General features: G+C 37.7%; 1 protein-coding gene across 3 annotated transcripts in view; it reads right to left on the bottom strand.

Moving 5' to 3' along the window:
• Positions 1-17,775, bottom strand: part of TM2D1 (TM2 domain containing 1) — a 39,323-nt gene that overhangs the window by 11,216 nt on the left and 10,332 nt on the right. For 2 of the 3 annotated variants that reach the window (XR_012640594.1, XM_074961613.1), the window contains exons 5-6: positions 9,096-9,169; positions 1,257-1,396 (exon numbers count right to left, since the gene is read on the bottom strand). Coding sequence is in view for 2 of the 3 variants with exons in the window: in XM_074961613.1 (XP_074817714.1) it covers positions 1,286-1,396; positions 9,096-9,169 (185 nt within the window). In the remaining variant the exon portion in view is untranslated. The remainder of the gene's footprint in view (positions 1-1,256; positions 1,397-9,095; positions 9,170-17,775) is intronic. The other variant, XM_074961614.1, reaches the window with a different exon arrangement.

The following is a 17,775-nucleotide window of genomic DNA, read 5'->3' as shown; positions in this document are numbered from 1 at the left end:
GATATTGACTATCAAACATCAACACTGAAGCTTCTGACTATATCTTTCATGACCTATTTTTGGTAAATCTTCTCCTGACCTGTTTTTGGTAAATCTTGGATGTCACACGGAAGTTTGGTTACAAAGCATTTGGTGAGATGCCAGGGTATATGTTTCATTAAAATACAAGATGCCTTTGTCAACAAGGACCAAATAAAAGAAGAGTGCTAAGGACTTTATTGCGTAGGTTAGAGGGATCAATCCACATACCTATATTTTATTACATCTTCTATTTAAGTAGTATAAAGAATTTGTACTTCTGACATATGAATGTAGGTACATTAAAACGTAGGTACATATGTTTTGTAAGAACTGTTTTGAAAAAGATGGAGCATAGATGATGGTTAAAAGAATAATAAAGTTGATATCTGACCATGAAAGTCAACAAGTTTGGGGTTTTTTTGAGACTGAAGGTATAATACAGGCAAAATAAACAGGTTTTATTCTAACTTTGATGCATAATGTCTACTGTGCCTGTTGAATGAGGGTGTTCTATTTATGGTATTACACTTTTCTATCCCTTCCCCAGCTGCTGATTATCATTATTAAACTGTGAGCCAAATCAGGCAACCTCACTGAAATTTGTTCTTTACCTTCAAGGAAAATCTCTTTAAATTAATAGGATTGAAAACGATATAAATCCTCATAGATTTTGGACCAATCTTTTTAAAATCAGGCTCTTAAGTCTTTTTTTTTTCTGACTTTCGAAAAAAATAAAGATGTTCATTTCATAGCTGTTACAGAGGCCTTACAATCCTGGAAACAGTGACATAGGTTTTAGACACAGGGGTGATATCCTAGGCCTCCTGAAATCAATGCCAAAACTCCCACTGACTTCAACGGTGCCAAAATTTCTCTCCAGATACTTTGCCTGAAACCAGAGTAATTTTTATCTCATTAGCTGTTACTAACTCACATTGAAAGATAAAACAATGACAGTGCAAGTTATGAATATCTGCATAACTCACAAGTAGCACAGTCTAGAAGTCATGAGCTACGTGTTCACAGAAATGGAGCAGCCACACAGAAGAGACTTGGAAAATGAGCACCTCTGATGTGAAGTCTTGCGCTTGATAACATTTCTCTAATATCTTTACCTGCTTTTTTCAATACACAACATTTAATAGGCAGTTACATAGTTCTAATAAAGTGTCATTAATATAAATCAGTTATCAGGAATTTCAGTGGACTACTGAATCCAATAAATCAAAATGCACCTGTGTATACACGATACTTCCTGCCAGACTTAAGGATACATCTGTGTTTTTCTGAATGTCTCATTGGTAATACTCAGCCTGGTAAGCCTTGCTCCATAGTAATCTATAATGTAACTAGAGCCATCGGAAGGTCCAACAATCTAGAAAAAAAAACAAGATTTTCCAATATTAATTAAAATGTACACACTTTTTGTGCTAATGTCTCAATTATTGTTAATTTGTCCCTCACAAAATTAATCATGCTCAATTTACAAAATATAAACTGAATTCATTTTGAAATTGTGCTGCAGTTTAACCATTTTAGTGAGTACTCTCTTTGAAGCAAGACTTCCCTAGGGCTTGTAATCAACCAAATTACAGTGGTGAATGAGCTGCTAGACTCTAGTCTTAGATTGAACCAATCAGGATTTGAGCCACAGCAGGCTGCCTTTTAGAAGATCTTTCTGACAGATGGGTGAGCCCCAGAAAATGTCTCCATTTCAGTAATAAGGGAGGACAGATGGGAGAAAGAAACAGATGATGGCAGCTATTTTGGGAATGTGAAACTGGCAAAGAATGGGGCCAAAGAAGAGCTTCTCTGGGATTTTTCTGCAATTGATAAATGGAGGTAGAAAGCCCAAGGAGATGAAGAACAAGAAGAGAAAATTGGCGGGGGGGAGGCGTGAGGGTTAGAACGGTCCTCAACTGTGCCTATCTCTGATGGGAGAAAAGGCTACTGGCGTAAGGTAAAGTTTTAGAGCATATATAATTTAAAAACCCTGAAAAACACTAACATAACATATATTCTTTTATAAAACACCTGCACGTTGAAAGTTATGAATTGAATTTTGTTCCATTCCTGGCCCTCTCTTGTGCTAAGGCTGCCAGTTGTAGCTAATGGGAGTTGATTTTTGAATCATGAACAGTATCAGAAGGAAGGAGGAGAATGAACCCAGAATCTTCTTCCCTTGAAAGCATAATGTCCAGAAGTGAAAAAATTAGCCCACAGGGAGGCAGCATGGTCTACTGAATAGGACAGAGGGCTGGGAGTCACAAGACAATTAATTAGTTTGCTAGCTCTTCCACCATGTAATCTTAGGCAAATTGCTTCACTTCTGTATAACTGAGGACATCTGGATTCCATGATGATGGACATGGAATAAGAACCTGAATAAAGACAGAATAGGCCCTAGAATGTCAATCCTTTGCTGGCTGTTTTCAGAGTATGGTGCAAAGCCCAGTTACTTCAGTTGCTTTATTCTTGACCTTTTTGGCACTCCTTCTCTCCCTCCACCCTTCATTCTTTGCGCCAATTGAGAACTGATCCCTTTTGTTGATGAAGGTTTCTCTGCTTTGTGGGAACATCATTTAATCTGATTTGATTATTGTTGTCTTTCAGATTTTTAGACTATTTTGATAGTGCTTGAATGCCTCAGAGTTGATTAAGTAAAATTCAACGTGTACTGTGTGACAAAATTATGTATCAAGCTATTCACCCCTGCCACTTGGTGCTTTCTTGAGCAATCCCTTACAGAATGGTGGTTGTTACAGGTTGAGAGATGTCTCAACTGACTTTTGAGAAGCAGGGCAATGAGGCAACACCATTTCTTCCTTAACATGTTACAAAGCTTTCCCCCACTCTCTCTGCACCACAAAAATCAGTTCAGATGGCAGAACTAAACCAAGCTGCCTTCAATCCTCCTTTAATGCCTTCTTGGTGGACCAGCAGGTATTGCCTTTATCTCCTTCAGAAACACATGGAATTTAACCACCTTCAGGAAAGTTCATGGTGTCCCTGTGCATACAGCTAATTAGGAGGGGGTTCTGAGGGAAGAAGGAGAAAGGCAAGTAAAAACTGCTTCTGAGCAGAAGCACTACATGCCAAAAACCCATACTGAATATTTACAGCCAGGTGACACTAATAAGCAGCAAATGCTCCATGTTTTGCTTCGACTAGCACTGGGGAAGAAACAGTAGGTTCAGCCCCTAGTATGTCTGTGACTGAATGCACCCCTATATTCACACCCTACACACCACAGTAATAATCTTTGTACAAATTATGCCTTGTAAGGTTGTACCCCTATGTTCACCCCCTTTATAGGACTATGATAAATCTTGTACAAAGCATGCCTTGTGAGTATCATTTGAAAACTTGTAATTTGCTGTTCATTATTGTTCTAGTAAAATATATGTGGCAACGTTGTATGTAAAGCTATAAGATACTACTATATGATGTTACTAAGACATATTCCAAATCTGGAGAGAGGTCACAATCTGGTTCTCCAGAGACAAAAGGCTAGTGAATGCCTCAGCCAGGTGTCAATAAGATCAAATGGGCCTGGTTAAGTTGCCTTTCTTTGGCAGGAAAGAGGGTGTGCGTAAAAAAAATCTACATCTTCACAAAGGAACAGCTGGGAGTTTCCATCCACACAGACTTTCTATACACTGAACTTTAGCTGGAGATGACAAAGAAGAGAAGGATCTCTACCCACGGCATCAACAGCACTTGAAGAACAAAGGAAGCAGCATAGGACTGGGTAGGGATCCTGACTGAAAGAGTTTCAGCCAGTAAGACTGTTGGAACTTGTGGTGAGATAGACCTTTGCTGTGAATTCACTCTAGCTTGTTAAGTTAGCCAGTAGTTGTGTTTTACTTTTATTTTCTTGTAACCAATTCTGACTTTTATGCCTCATTACTTGTAGTCACTTAAAATCTATCTTTCTGTAGTTAATAAGCTTGTTTTACTGTTTTATCTAAACCGGTGTGCTTGGGAAACTCCATTTGAGATAACAAGATTTATGAGTATCATTTTCTATTAATAAAATGATGGAGTTTATATGAGCTTGTATTGTCCAGGAGAGGGTTGGGCAGTACAACACATACATTTCTGGGAGAAAGTCTGTAACAGGGAATTTGCTGGTGTTACTCTGTAGTGTAATTCATGAGTGACTGGCTACAGCACTCATACTCCATAGCTGGGAGTAACTTACGTGCTGGAGGCTGTATGTGAGCAGACCAGGAGTGGTAGCTCTCATGGCGAAGCAGTGTAAAAGGCACCCCAGGTTGAAGAATTGAGGGGACACAGCTGTTCATCAGTTCAGATTGTACCCTGGGTAATGTCACAAAGGGATCACTAATAACTCACTGGTCAATAATATCATGGTGAAATGGCTATAGCAATATTGTATGTAAAGTTATGAATATAAGCTGAAATCATGACTGAAGCATGTTTATCAGACAAGTCTGGGAAGTGGGTAAACCTGTATCTCAAAGACAAAGGACAAGGTGACACTTCTTACCAGGTGTCATCAAAACTGATGGCCAATCACCTGTCAAGTGGCCAATCTTTGGCAAGGAAGGGGTCAGGAACAAACAGATCTGCATCTTAGCAAACAACAGCGTGAAATCTCTTTCATCAAAGATTCCTTGTCTCTATCCTCACAGCAGGAATGAACTTTATCTAGGGCTAATCCTCAGGAAAATGCATTTCAAAGGGTGATTGACTTATACAAGTGAGGGCCAAAACCACCCCAAGTTCTCTCTCCCTATTCATCTCTCCTTCACCTAAGATGACAAAAGAAACAGTCTTTTGACTTTGGGAGCAGATCCTGGCCCGAGAATTTGGTCAGCCATGTTACTGGGAGCATGTGTTAACAAGTTAGACTTGGTTCAAGGTAAAATTGTTAAGTTTTAGCACTACAAAACATTTTATCTTCATTTCTCCTGTAACCATTTCTGACTTTAAGGCCTTATACTTGTACTCTCTCTGTTTGTAGTTAAATAAACTTGTTTTATTCTTTAATCAAATCTAATCCGGTGTTGCATTCAAATTGAACTGTATGGGTAACTCCATTTAAAGGAAAGAAACCAACAGAGCTCCACTGGAAAATCACATAGAAAGACCCAAGAAAGAAACCAACAGAACTCCACTGGCCATCACATACAGTCCTCAGCTAAAACCTCTCCAATGCATCATCAGTGATCTACAACCCATCCTGGACAATGATCCCTCACTTTCACAGGCCTTGGGAGGCAGGCCAGTCCTCGCCTACAGACAACCCGCCAACCTGAAGCATATTCTCACCAGCAACGACACACTGCTCCATAGTAACTCTAACTCAGGAACCAATCCATGCAACAAACCTCGATGCCAACTCTGTCCACATATCTACACCAGCGACACCATCACAGGACCTAATCAGATCAGCCACACCATCACCCGTTCATTCACCTGCACATCCACCAATGTAATATACACCATCATGTGCCAGCAATACCCCTCTGCTATGTACATTGGCCAAACTAGACAGTCCCTACGTAAAAGGATAAATGGACACAAATCAGATATTAGGAATGGCAATATATAAAAACCTGTAGGAGAACACTTCAATCTCCCTGGACACACAATAGCAGATTTAAAGGTAGCCATCCTGCAGCAAAAAAACTTCAGGACCAGACTTCAAAGAGAAACTGCTGAGCTTCAGTTCATTTGCAAATTTGACACCCTCAGCTCAGGATTAAACAAAGACTGTGAATGGTTAGCCAACTACAAAAGCAGTTTCTCCTCCCTTGGTGTTCACACCTCAACTGCTAGAAGAGGGCCTCATCCTGCCTGATTGAACTAACCTCGTTATCCCTAGCCTGATTCTTGCTTGCATATTTATACCTCCTTTGGAAATTTCCACTACATGCATCTGACAAAGTGGGTATTCACCCACGAAAGCTTATGCTCCAATACGTCTGTTAGTCTATAAGGTGCCACAGGACTCTTCGCTGCTTTTCCATTTAAAATAGCAAACTACTGGATATTGATCCTCTTAGAGGAGCAATGGACCTAAAATATCTGAACTGTCCAGGAGAGGGCTAGACAGTACAGAATACACGTTTTGCGGGAAAAATTGGGACTGGGAGTGTGTTGGGGTTGCCCTATAAGTGGTAACCAAGGCTAGTGGAAACCAGAGTGTGACTGGAGTATGCTGGCAGGCTGCAGCTATACACAGACACTCAGGGTGCGCCCAGCCTGCTGCTGGCTGTTTGTGAGGGGCTCAGGTTGGGAACTACAGCGGCAAAACATCATGAGGCACCCCTGGTTGCAAGGCAGATGGTGACACAGCTCCTCACTGGTCTGGACAGCACACTAGAATGTCATAATGTCATACAAACATGGCAGCTAAAGAACAGTGGTTTAATGTACATATACAACCATCTGATTTAGAATCTTTAACACAGAAGACAATACAAATGACATAGAATGCACATGTGCCTTTGTGGCTACGGTGATGAAGTTAAACAGCAAAAGCTCAGTTTGGCTTTAGTTCAGTCCAATTAGTTTAGCAATAGCTACTAAGGTAATAACTTCAGCATTGCAGGTTTTATTTTTCCAGGTCTGTATTAGAAAAGAATATGCAAGTTTATTCTAAATTTTCTTTACAAACACAGTAGCATGAACCACAGACAAACCGTTCTTTCTTCTCCCATTTGGTCCATACACAATGTTTGAGATGATGACCCAAAGAAAAAACGTTGCTATCCCATAGGGGAGTAGGAATTGTTTTGGGTGGAAGGAGCCAAGATTAATTAAACAGTGTGGGAAATAAGTGTATGTAAAGGTCTATGATCAACTGGAATAAATATTTTATCAAATAAAGGTAAGTTATTTTAGCCTATTGTGGCCACAATTTATAGTGGCCTTACAAAACAGATTGTATGATGATGTGAGGATTTGTGCCTTCCTATTAAGATGTAAAGAAAGTTTACAACTGACAATACATTCTGTATATTTTAGCATAGGAGAGAGAAGTTACAATGTTCTCTTTGGCCAGGATCAAGAGTTAACTACATTTTTGTTCACCTTCCTCCCCAGTGTACATGATTCCATCATTGTGACACTGATGATTTGCCTCAAGAAAGTGTTCATGAGAAAAAGCACATACTGAGGTAAAACTACCAACTGTACGAAAAGCAAAAATTGAACAAAAAAATTGAGTTTAATTATTCTGGATGGGACTGATTTAAAAAAGATAGTTGGAAATCAAAACAAAACAAAAAAAAAACCCCAAACAAATTCTTCAAAATAGACCCATCCTGGAATAGAGAAACTCTTGCCGCTTTGTGAGGCCACAAGATATCACCCCCAATTGAAGGCCTTAATCTTCAGGAATCCTAAAAAGACCCCTCTCAATTAACGTAGGTCATCTTTTTGCAAATATAGATAAAATAGCAACATCAACTTTCTCCTTCTCCACCCTGCAGTCCCTGAAGTAATGGGGTAGGCCAGCAGCTGTTCATATGTAAACTTGCAACTGAATTTTATTTATTTCAAAATATTAAATATAGAAGTTGGACATCACATGCATGTGTACCACAGTGCAAAACACAAAACCCATGTGTTATGCCTTCTTCTTTCTCACTCTTCTACAATACGTCTTGTGTTAGAAACACTGACCAAACTGCTTCTAAGCTCACCTTTTGATTGAAAGGGGGAGGTCTGTTTCTGATGTTTATAGAACACCAGTCACTACAGTATTTCCCTTTCCACTCTGGGGAACATGCAGAGCACCAACCAGAAGAAGCAGAAATGAAAATGGAGCAGGGTAGCCAGACCATGACTGTGGAAATGTATACTTACCACATACTGTTTTGCGAACAGAAGTGCTGGATATAGCCATTTGTTTTAAGTTTTAAAATGGCACACAACATCCACCACATTCTGGTTTGCAAAGCAAGCATGTGGTTGGATTCCTAAAGTTTAGGAAATAAATGCACACGCTTTACAAACTACCTGGGACATTTTTAGTGTTTACTATTTGGCATCTTCACTGCCTCCTTTCTCCTGGTCTCCAGTAACTTGCTGTGTTTGTACAAAGAAATACTAACTAGAATCCAGACTTCTGCAGCACCACTGGTCACCATTTCAGAGGCTGGTTAATCTTAATAAGAAACTCTGATAATCTATGGTTTCAGAGTAGCAGCTGTGTTAGTCTGCATTCACAAAAAGAAAAGGAGTACTTGTGGCACCTTAGAGACTAACCAATTTATTTGAGCATAAGCTTTCATGAGCTACAGCTCACTTCATTGGACGCATTTAGTGAGTTTCCACTGAATGCATCCGATGAAGTGAGCTGTAACTCACGAAAGCTTATGCTCAAATAAATTGGTTAGTCTCTAAGGTGCCACAAGTACTCCTTTTATTTTTTCTGATAATCTATACATGTCAAGGAGAGAAGGAGATTTTTTTCAAAGGTGCCTAAGTGAGTGTGGCACACAGGTCCCATTGGCTTTCAGTGGGGCTGTGGCACTTAAGTGCTTTAGAAAATGTCACCCTAGGTAGTTAGTTTATCCCTGCAGCCTCTTGAATGCATTTACACATGTCTTCCTGGTGATGTGTTAAACCAGGGATCCTAAATACAAGCAGTCATAAGATCCTGTGGTATTTACCACTCCAAGCCACATGTGACCTGGCCAAACTACAGTGCTGGACAACTAGATTCTGCTTAAGTTCTCAAGTAGTTTTAATAGGATACATCAGTCTTCACTCTGCCATAACACATATATGCAGTGTTGCTTTGTGTGGTGAAAAAGCTTCCAGGTTACAACTAGAGGTGGTTGCACTGCAGTGACTGGAAAAAATATCTAGTTGGCAATTTATTTTAAGTTCTCATCTATTTATATTTAAATCTATTTCCTATGATGCACCCTCTGCAACATCATGACTGAGAAATCAGGACCTGGATTTTAATGTGTAAGATAGTCAGAAAATTCTCTTGAAGCCAAAAACAGACTGGCCCCTTTTTTGGACTTTATCAGACTTCTAATAAACAAAAAATTGATTTGTATCCTAGTTTGAAAGTGTCAACTTACCTGCATTGAAATGAGAATGAAATCAATTAGGCTACCAATTCCACAAAACCCTACAGTGCAGAACTTTAACAAACCTAGAAAGGAAAATAAAACTTAATTACAGCCTTAAGCAATTCTCTATAAAGTTTATGGAACTTTACAGTTTCCAGGTGCATAGGCATTTCCCCCATCTGCCCACCCCCGGAACATTTTAGCATGTGAGTGAAATTAACAAAAGAATCTTTTAATTAATTATCAGAAAGTCTTTGTCTTTACATTTATGCACCAACCTGTAAAGAAACTTGCTTAGTTTAAAAGATTTCAACACAAAATGAGTGTAACAGACATAATTCTGAGAAAAGGAAGAGAATGAACACGTTACTGTCAACTTAAATTACTGAGTTTTTCCTTTCTCTGGCTGGATGCACAGTTAATCTTAAAAGAAAGAACAAAGAAATCTTTGCACATTGGAGCTCCAAAACTTATTTTAACATGAAACACTTTCTACTGTCTCAAGTTGTAGAACATACGAATTAGACTTTGGAAACAGCTGCTGCATTACATACTGGGTTTGAATATTGTTCTCATTGCTAGTGTATACAATACTAATGTTTAAGGGGTTGCCAACAATGTAGATACTTTTCTAGGAACTTACAGACATATTCCACTGCATTTAGAATGAATACATGAACATGACTAACAAATGACTAAAAAGAAAAGGAGTACTTGTGGCACCTTTGAGATGATTTTCCATTAAAGGTGAGCAGAACTGTAATAAAATGTGGAGATACTTAGAGGATGTCTTTAGAAGCAGAAGGTTGCCTTAAATAGTTTATTGAACAGATTTCATTGTATGTGAACACTGGAAAAATTTCAAAAGCATCAAAATGACTTAAGAAGCTTAAACCCCAAGGACTTTCAATAAAGCTTAAGGGGATAAGTTACTTTTGAAAATGTGTCTCAGTCTCCTAAGTCACTTAGGCTCTCCAGAAAATTTTATCCAAGATTAGAAAGTGTAAAAAGGAATGTTTGTCTTTAACTAGATCAAATTAATTGTAGGATATTGTATGAGGAGAACTGTGCTGTCTTCAGCAGCGAAAACAAGTTTATACCTGCGTGTAAAATGCACAGCACGCTTTGGATGCAAGAGAAATCAACATGCTGGAAATACAGGATACATAGAGATAGCTATATTGTTAACAAAGTTGAAAAATGGAGACCTAATAATGAGTATGTGACTCTTGACCAAGAGGAAGAAAAACATTTAGCAGGCCGGCCTTCCAATGGAGCAAAAATAATTTCACTATGACTCTATAATATGAAATGGTGTCAATCAATGAAGCATACAAGTCATGTTATATGTACAAAATTATAAATACATAAATGTTTAAAACAAATTGTTCTCAGTGGTTGGAATCTGGGACTTGCAGCAGCCAAGCATTTTAAGCTTTGACATCAGTATTGGCTATAGTGTCAAAAGACATAAGGGCAACAGCCAGGAAACAAATGCCAGCAACAGGGGACAGCAGTTCTGAGCTAGGACTAAAATGATGCATGCCAATTTCTCTGGTAAATACTACAGTAGCAAATTTATTATCTCTGTAACTAGAGCATTCCCCACCCAAAGTATTCATGGATAACTCTTCCATCTTTTGTCATGCTCTTAATACATATTCTGAACCCCACTGGGAGTTGGCATTTTAGGGACCCAACAAGCCACTTTCACCCCACCATCTGTACTGGCGTCAGAAGTAGAGACAGTAGCTCCAAGTGTGTAAGCACTTTATGTATGGAATTAGCTGCAAGATTTTATCATTCTAGTCACTTTCAGTCTCCATTATTGGTTGTAGAAACACTTATTGAGCCCAATTTTTGCTTTGGGAAGTAAGGGGAGGAAATGCAGGAAAGGAAGCAAAGACAGAAAGGAGGAAGAAAAAATAAACAAACAGTGGAAGTGACCAAATAACTGTAAGAGTAGAGGGGAAAGAACAGGCCATTATATCACAAAAATTGTGGGTTATTTAAGTTTAGGGGGAGGCACTCCAAACCAGTCTTCCATGTAACAAACTAACTTGTTAATCTATATTCAGTAGTTTGGATGAACCAATGCTCCCTCTAAACACAGCAGAGGGAAGTTGTCTGCAAGACTGTTTGTAATTTTCACCACATTTCTGCAAAATATTTCAGCACTATTTACTCTTTAGTTCTGCTTCTGTCAGGGAATGGACGATCCCAAATAAACTGACTGTTGACAAGCAAGCCACTGTATTGATTTTATATTAAAAAAAAATGCTGCAACCCCAATGCCCATCCCCCATCCATCTTCAAGCTATTCTGAATATCAACAATGACACTTGGTAAAGAGTTAGAATTTTGCAACAATCCATTCACTAATCAAACTTCAGACTCTCTATAGGAACAACTACCGTGGCTATAGGTCTTGATGCTTTAAGGGTTTGAGCCTTTGATTACTACAGTAAAAAAGTCTGGGATCTTGCAGTTAAATCCATCCTAAGTGAGGAAAAAATATCAGAAAAATTAGGGTGGATGCCTTTGGAGCTAAAAATCCTCAATTACCTTTTTAAAAAATAACTACCATAAAGCACAAGGGTAACTGAATTTTTGTGAACCTGAGAAATTTTGGGGATTATTGCCCTTCTGGATAATGCAAGATGCTCAAGGCTCTTGGAAGATATGCAATGCCAGCCATGCGTCTACTGGAATCAACCTTCAACCCGTGCTGAGGGCACCAAGGACCTGGCTCCATAGCTCAGGGGTTAGAGCATTGGTCTTGTAAACCAAGGGTCGCAAATGCAAACCTCGCTGGGGCCCTAGCAGCAGTTTCTGGCTGGGTCTGTTGTCCCACCTCTCAAATTGCAAGTGTAGATTTAATATGGATCGTACTAATGTGCTGAAGAGGAGAAAGTATTTTAGCTGGAGTCTAAAAAGAAATTAAGACTGAAACAGGACTACACTTATTTCCTTTACAAGTGAATAGTGTTACTTATTTGTAGCTGTAAATTAATTTTTTTAATCCACATATTGCAAGAGATAAGAGCATGTGAAAGTGCTCTGAGTTTCAGAACATCTTGTAAGCAAAGAACCTGTAGAACATAGGAATTGCCATACATGATCAGACTAGTCCAGTAGCCTAACAGTGTATAACACTAGCTTATTCAGAAAAAGGTGCAAGATGCCGTACAGAGAAAGTCTCTTCCTACCCCAGTTGGTTAGAGGTTTGCTAAAGCATAAAGATTTACTTTCCTTCAGGGTGGATAAAAATAAATGATTTTTTAAAAAAAGATTTTTTTAATTTAAATCTGATTTTTTTATAAAATGCTTTTTGAGGAAAAAACCTATCTAAAGATAAAGATACGTTATAGCTCAAAGATATCTCATCATGGAATAGGGATTATAAATTCTAATTCTATAGTATAAAACAATATATTCATGTAATGTTTAAGAAAAGTTCTGTAAATAAGTTCCAATAGTTCATGGATTAGGGACCCAATTTTATGGGGTTCAAAGGGCTTCTGTATAGATTATTTAGGTTAATCTTTCTATCTACCCAATGGGACTCAGTGATCAGTCTAGAAGATAGCATCAGAGATGCTTAGTTTTGCAGTTCTCAAACTGTGGATTTGTGTCTTCAGAGATAACATGCTTGTTAACAGCAAAAATGTTTTTAAATAAATAATATATAAAGGAGAGAAATAACAGACCTCAACCCTATTGTCCCTCTGCAAATTTGTGTACACAGAGTTAATCCCTTACCTCTCTCTAAAAGTGCAAAGTTTCAAAAAGTTCAACGAATAGAAGATTGTTGGGGCGGAATAGATCTGGACAAGGAGAAGAAGTCTGGAGATAAATGTAAGAAGGGACGGACAGGCAGTAGAAACAAAAGTGAAACTGTTTGAGCAGCATATTCCAGAAGTCTTCAGGTCTCTGAGTGTAGCCTTCATTGATTTGAGATCTACCATACCATTCTCTCACTAGAAGAGACCTAGTTTGGGAATAAGAACCATTCAAGAAATATATGTTTGCTGATGATGTTTTAAAGAAAGTGACATCAGTGAACTGGTGGAAGTTACACAAGCACTTGGATCCAGAGACTGTTGAAGTGATAATCTCACTTTTAACAGCAGTAGATTCTTCTTCTTGGGTAGAAAGAATATTTCTCTTCCTTTGGACTAATTCACTCCAAACTGAGAAATTGTTTGGGACCTGAAAAAGCAGGAAAGCTTGTTTTTCTTTTCCAGATTATGGACAAACAGGAAAATGAAGGTGAAGATGATGCGGTTAGCTGCAGAAGTCAATGTTTTAAGTTTCTCATGTTGACCTGGCTGACCGTCGATTTAATTTTTGTTTTTAAATATTTCATTTAACTATTTTAGTTAAAAACAAAACAAACCTGATTTTAAAAAACTTGAATGTTTAACTAAATTCAAAAATTCATATGCTTGTTTTGTTAAAATATTATATCTTTGCTGTTGAAGAAAAAAATCCAGAATACATAACGTTGTTTTAGTTAAATAAAACAATTTAAATGTCTGTCTGGTGGTGATGTCCTCCTAATACAACATGGCAAGAAAATCCTCCAAATATTAAATGATTAACCTGTTGAATTGGAGATATTTTGAAGTCACTGGGAGATGAATAATCTGCTTCAATTAACTTTGGTAAATGAAATGACCAAGCAATCATTCATTTTCTGACATAGCTGTAAAACTAATCTGAAAAGTTTTCAAAATAAATCACTTTAAAAATGTATAGTGTGTTCCTTCTAAAAATGAAACCTACATCTACCTCTGAGTTGGGAAGAATATGTATTACGGTTATAACAACCAACAAGAATGCACTTTTATGTAGAAATCCATGATTAAATCGAGTCTTTTAAAATAATGATTTAAATCAATTTGATTTAAATCAAATCCACCCTGCTTTCCTTACAAAACTTGAGATGTTTCTGCTATCCATACAACTTCTTGGCCTCAACGGGTATGTCTACACTGCAATTAAAAACCCACGGCTGGCCTGTGCCAGATGACTCAGGCTTGCAGAACCCCGGAGCCCAGGCTCCAGCCGAAGCCTGTACACTGCAATTAAACACGTTAACTCGAAACTTTTCCCCCCTGCAGAGGTAAGAGCAAAGAACCTTTGATAGCTCATTAAAAATGAAGGATTGTTGCAGGATTGCAAGATGTTTAGAAGTCTCGACAGTATGGTGTTGTATACTCTGTACTAGATCTTCACAATGATGTAGTCAATGCTACAAAAAATAAACTGTGTTTTAGACCTAAAATGTTAAGTTAGAGGTCTGGATTTTTTGATACTCATCTTAAATGGAATTATTCTCATGTTTGGGGAGAGGAGAATAAAGTTTCAGAATGAAGGCTTATGCAATTTTAGCCTGAAGCCTTGTTTGTTTGTATGGCCAAATGGAAATATGGTGGTTTACAAGTAAAGTTCAAATCCTAATTTAAATCCCAAGTGAGACTGAGTTTGGTGGTCTCACAAAAACAAAACACGAATTGGTACTATATGGCACCATGGGCCCCCTTGAGAACAGACTAACAAAGATGGAAATAGCAGGGGGTTTACAGCTCAGAAGAAAGGTGCATCAGCAGAGCTGCATGGGGAAGCTTTCACAATGCCCGGCTAAAGCTAATGCTTTCTTTCTCCATATCTTCATGAGAATTAAATTCACTCAATTAAAGAGGAAATACCTTAGAGTGAAAGCCTTTGCCATACTATTTATCTAACAACAGGAGACTATTATTTTGTGACATCCTATTCTGACAGCTCCTTGAAGCAAGAAAAACTGGTTTATAGTCTGCCTTTGTATTGTCAGGATTTATACCATCTTGTTAAAAAATGGTATCTGTTGTATGTAGAAAGGTCAGTGAGGAAAATCGATGTGTGCTCTAGCTTTAAAAGTATCATGCAGAGCAAAATGTGTGTATCTTGTCTTTAAAGGCAATGTGCCACATAAACACATTTACAAAGTAGTAAGCACTATACAGCTTCACATAAGGATAGTCTATGAATGACAGTTTTCAAAATATGAATTCAACAACAATATATATGGTGGTAAAAGTAGAAAAACAACAACTAATTTTTAAGTAACCTGCTGCTTTGCAAGTCAGCTCCTAAACGTAATTTGCAGGAATTCAGATCATTTAATATTTAAGAGGTACCTTTTTTGACAAAGCACAAGAATTCTCTACAAGAAGTTGTGTGATTAGTTACCAGTATTCTTTTTGCTTCACTCCTCTCCATCCTTTCACAGGGGAACAGCTTCCAAGCTTTATAAGAGCTTAACTTGCAAATCTTTTAATTGTGGCTAATATCTGTGAATTATATTTCAGGTCCAATTGGTAATTTAAGTGTAATACATATAACAATTCAAAGCAAAGTTTTCAGACATCTGCACTAAAAGTAATGCACATCCTTATTCTAAGTCCAACTGATAAAATAAGAAAATATTTGAATTTTGGAACATTGGTTTTACAGAAAATGGGCATCTAGAGTTATCAATTGCCTCTAAAAAAGGGGATCTTAGAAGATCTAATCTTTTTATGTAAATATAAATGTGCAAAATAAAAATGTGCAAATTATTACATGTCAGAAAAAAAGGCCACACGGGTTAACACAGAATTACCCATAAGAACAGGGAGAAGGCAGAAACTCAAAGCTCCCACTTGAAGCAGTACTAGTGTATTTAGCTGCACCAGTCCATTACATCATGCAATCTAGAGTTATACAAAAAAGGCAACTGTTTGTAACATACTGAGAAACTAATGAAGCTTAAACAGAGAGTTTCTTACAATATAGTGAAGGTAATTCTAGCAGAATAGGATTTATGTGTACCTTAAAAAGCCATCATCATTTTCTTCATCCTATGGATAAATCTGACAAACACTATCTGAAGTAATTTTTATCACTGTGGGAAGTCCTATTAAAGCCAATAGCTTCAAACAGAATTAACAATAGTAAGCACTATCCTGAGTGGTAAGTGTTTGCAGGATCAGATCCCATGTTCTGTTCATGTGTTCATGTTTACTTGTTTTTGTACATGTAAGATTAGGATCTGGTCATGCAGATTTAGATATGACACACTTATCTATACGTGTTTAGATACATGTCCAGAAATCTATAGGTTGTTTCTAGTACTTCATTTTCAAAACCAGTGGAAAGCAATCTATAAACACCTTGAATATCTTCAAAAAAGTTAGAAACAAGTAATTTAAAAATAATCTGAAATGACTGCAAGAGTGAAACTCTTAAAACAGATTTTCTAAAATCAGTATCTTAACTAATTTCATCTAAAGGTGGCAACTTTTTTGGTTGGGAATTTAAATATCTTAGTAGAAAGCACAAAAATCAAATAGACATTTTCATAGAAATAAAGAGAATTATTACAATGTATTTCGAAATAGAAAATATTACCTGAAACTGAAGATCACTACAGTTATTAATTTAAAAAGTTACATATCCAGAACTGTTAATACAACATACGCAATAAAATTTAAGGAAATGATCTGCTAAGACATTGTAGAAATTCACACATTCTCTTAAATGTGGACATGGGAAAATTCACACCAGATATTCCATCTTAACGTTGACACTCAAGACATAGCTTATATAGCATTATATTGTGCAAGTTCCACGAAGACATTTAGCTCATTTCAGCACGCACATCGCTAATGTATAGTAATTGACTTGCATTGAACTACAAAGAATATATATCAAGTTCTATTACACACACATTCTAATTGCAGAACATTAATTATATTATTCAGACACTCAGCACCGTTTTGAATTTAAAATGGGTATTTAGATAAAACATTATTATGGTTACAGGGCTAGCAGCACTTTTGCCTTTCCTGGTCCCTGAGTGCACTCCTACAGGTAACAGGTCCCATGCCTGTATGTCTCCCAGAGTGGAGTTCTGCAGTTCTTGTGCTCTTAGAGTGCTGCAGCCCAAGGCCCAAACTGTGTATCAACCATGCTTTCCCAGTAGGTCCAACTGGGTTTGGCACCTGCAGTTCTTCCCTTCAGGACTCTGTGGCCAGCGGTATTCAGTGAACAAAAAAGCTTATGCTCAAATAAATCGGTTAGTCTCTAAGGTGCCACAAGTACTCCTTTTCTTTTTGCGAATACAGACTAACACGGCTGCTACTCTGAAACCAGTGAACAAAAAGCCTTCTTAAAATTAAAATATTTGTTTATTTTAACGGTAGGAACAAAGCATTTTAAAATAGCCTACAAACACATCTACCTTACCCAAAGGCTTAATATTCCCTGATGGCCTAAATTCTTCCAACTCCTCAGCAGGTCCTGTGTGTCAGTCTGTTCTCTCCAATGGCTCCCCAATAACTACTGCCCTCTTTGTGAAAGTCTTCCTTTTAAACCCTGTCTTTTGATCTTCTGGTTCCCAGGCCTTTTCCTATGCAGCACTGTCTCTTAACAGCCCTTGGGCGTTGAGGGAAAGTGGTTTATCTTGAACAATTCTTTTATTTTCTGCTGGTTTTCCATCGAGCTCCCAACTGCACTCAACCAATATATTCACACAGAAAACATCCCAACAACCAGGTCAGCATAAACAATATTCATAAGTTACAGAGCAGCTCCATTTCTGTTCACACATCTTCCTACAGTATATCTTCTACTATATAAAATATGTAATACTTAGAATACC

This window comes from Natator depressus, chromosome 8, assembly GCF_965152275.1.
Source record: "Natator depressus isolate rNatDep1 chromosome 8, rNatDep2.hap1, whole genome shotgun sequence".
Taxonomy (NCBI): domain Eukaryota; kingdom Metazoa; phylum Chordata; order Testudines; family Cheloniidae; genus Natator; species Natator depressus.
This window is presented reverse-complemented; position numbering and strand designations above follow the sequence as displayed.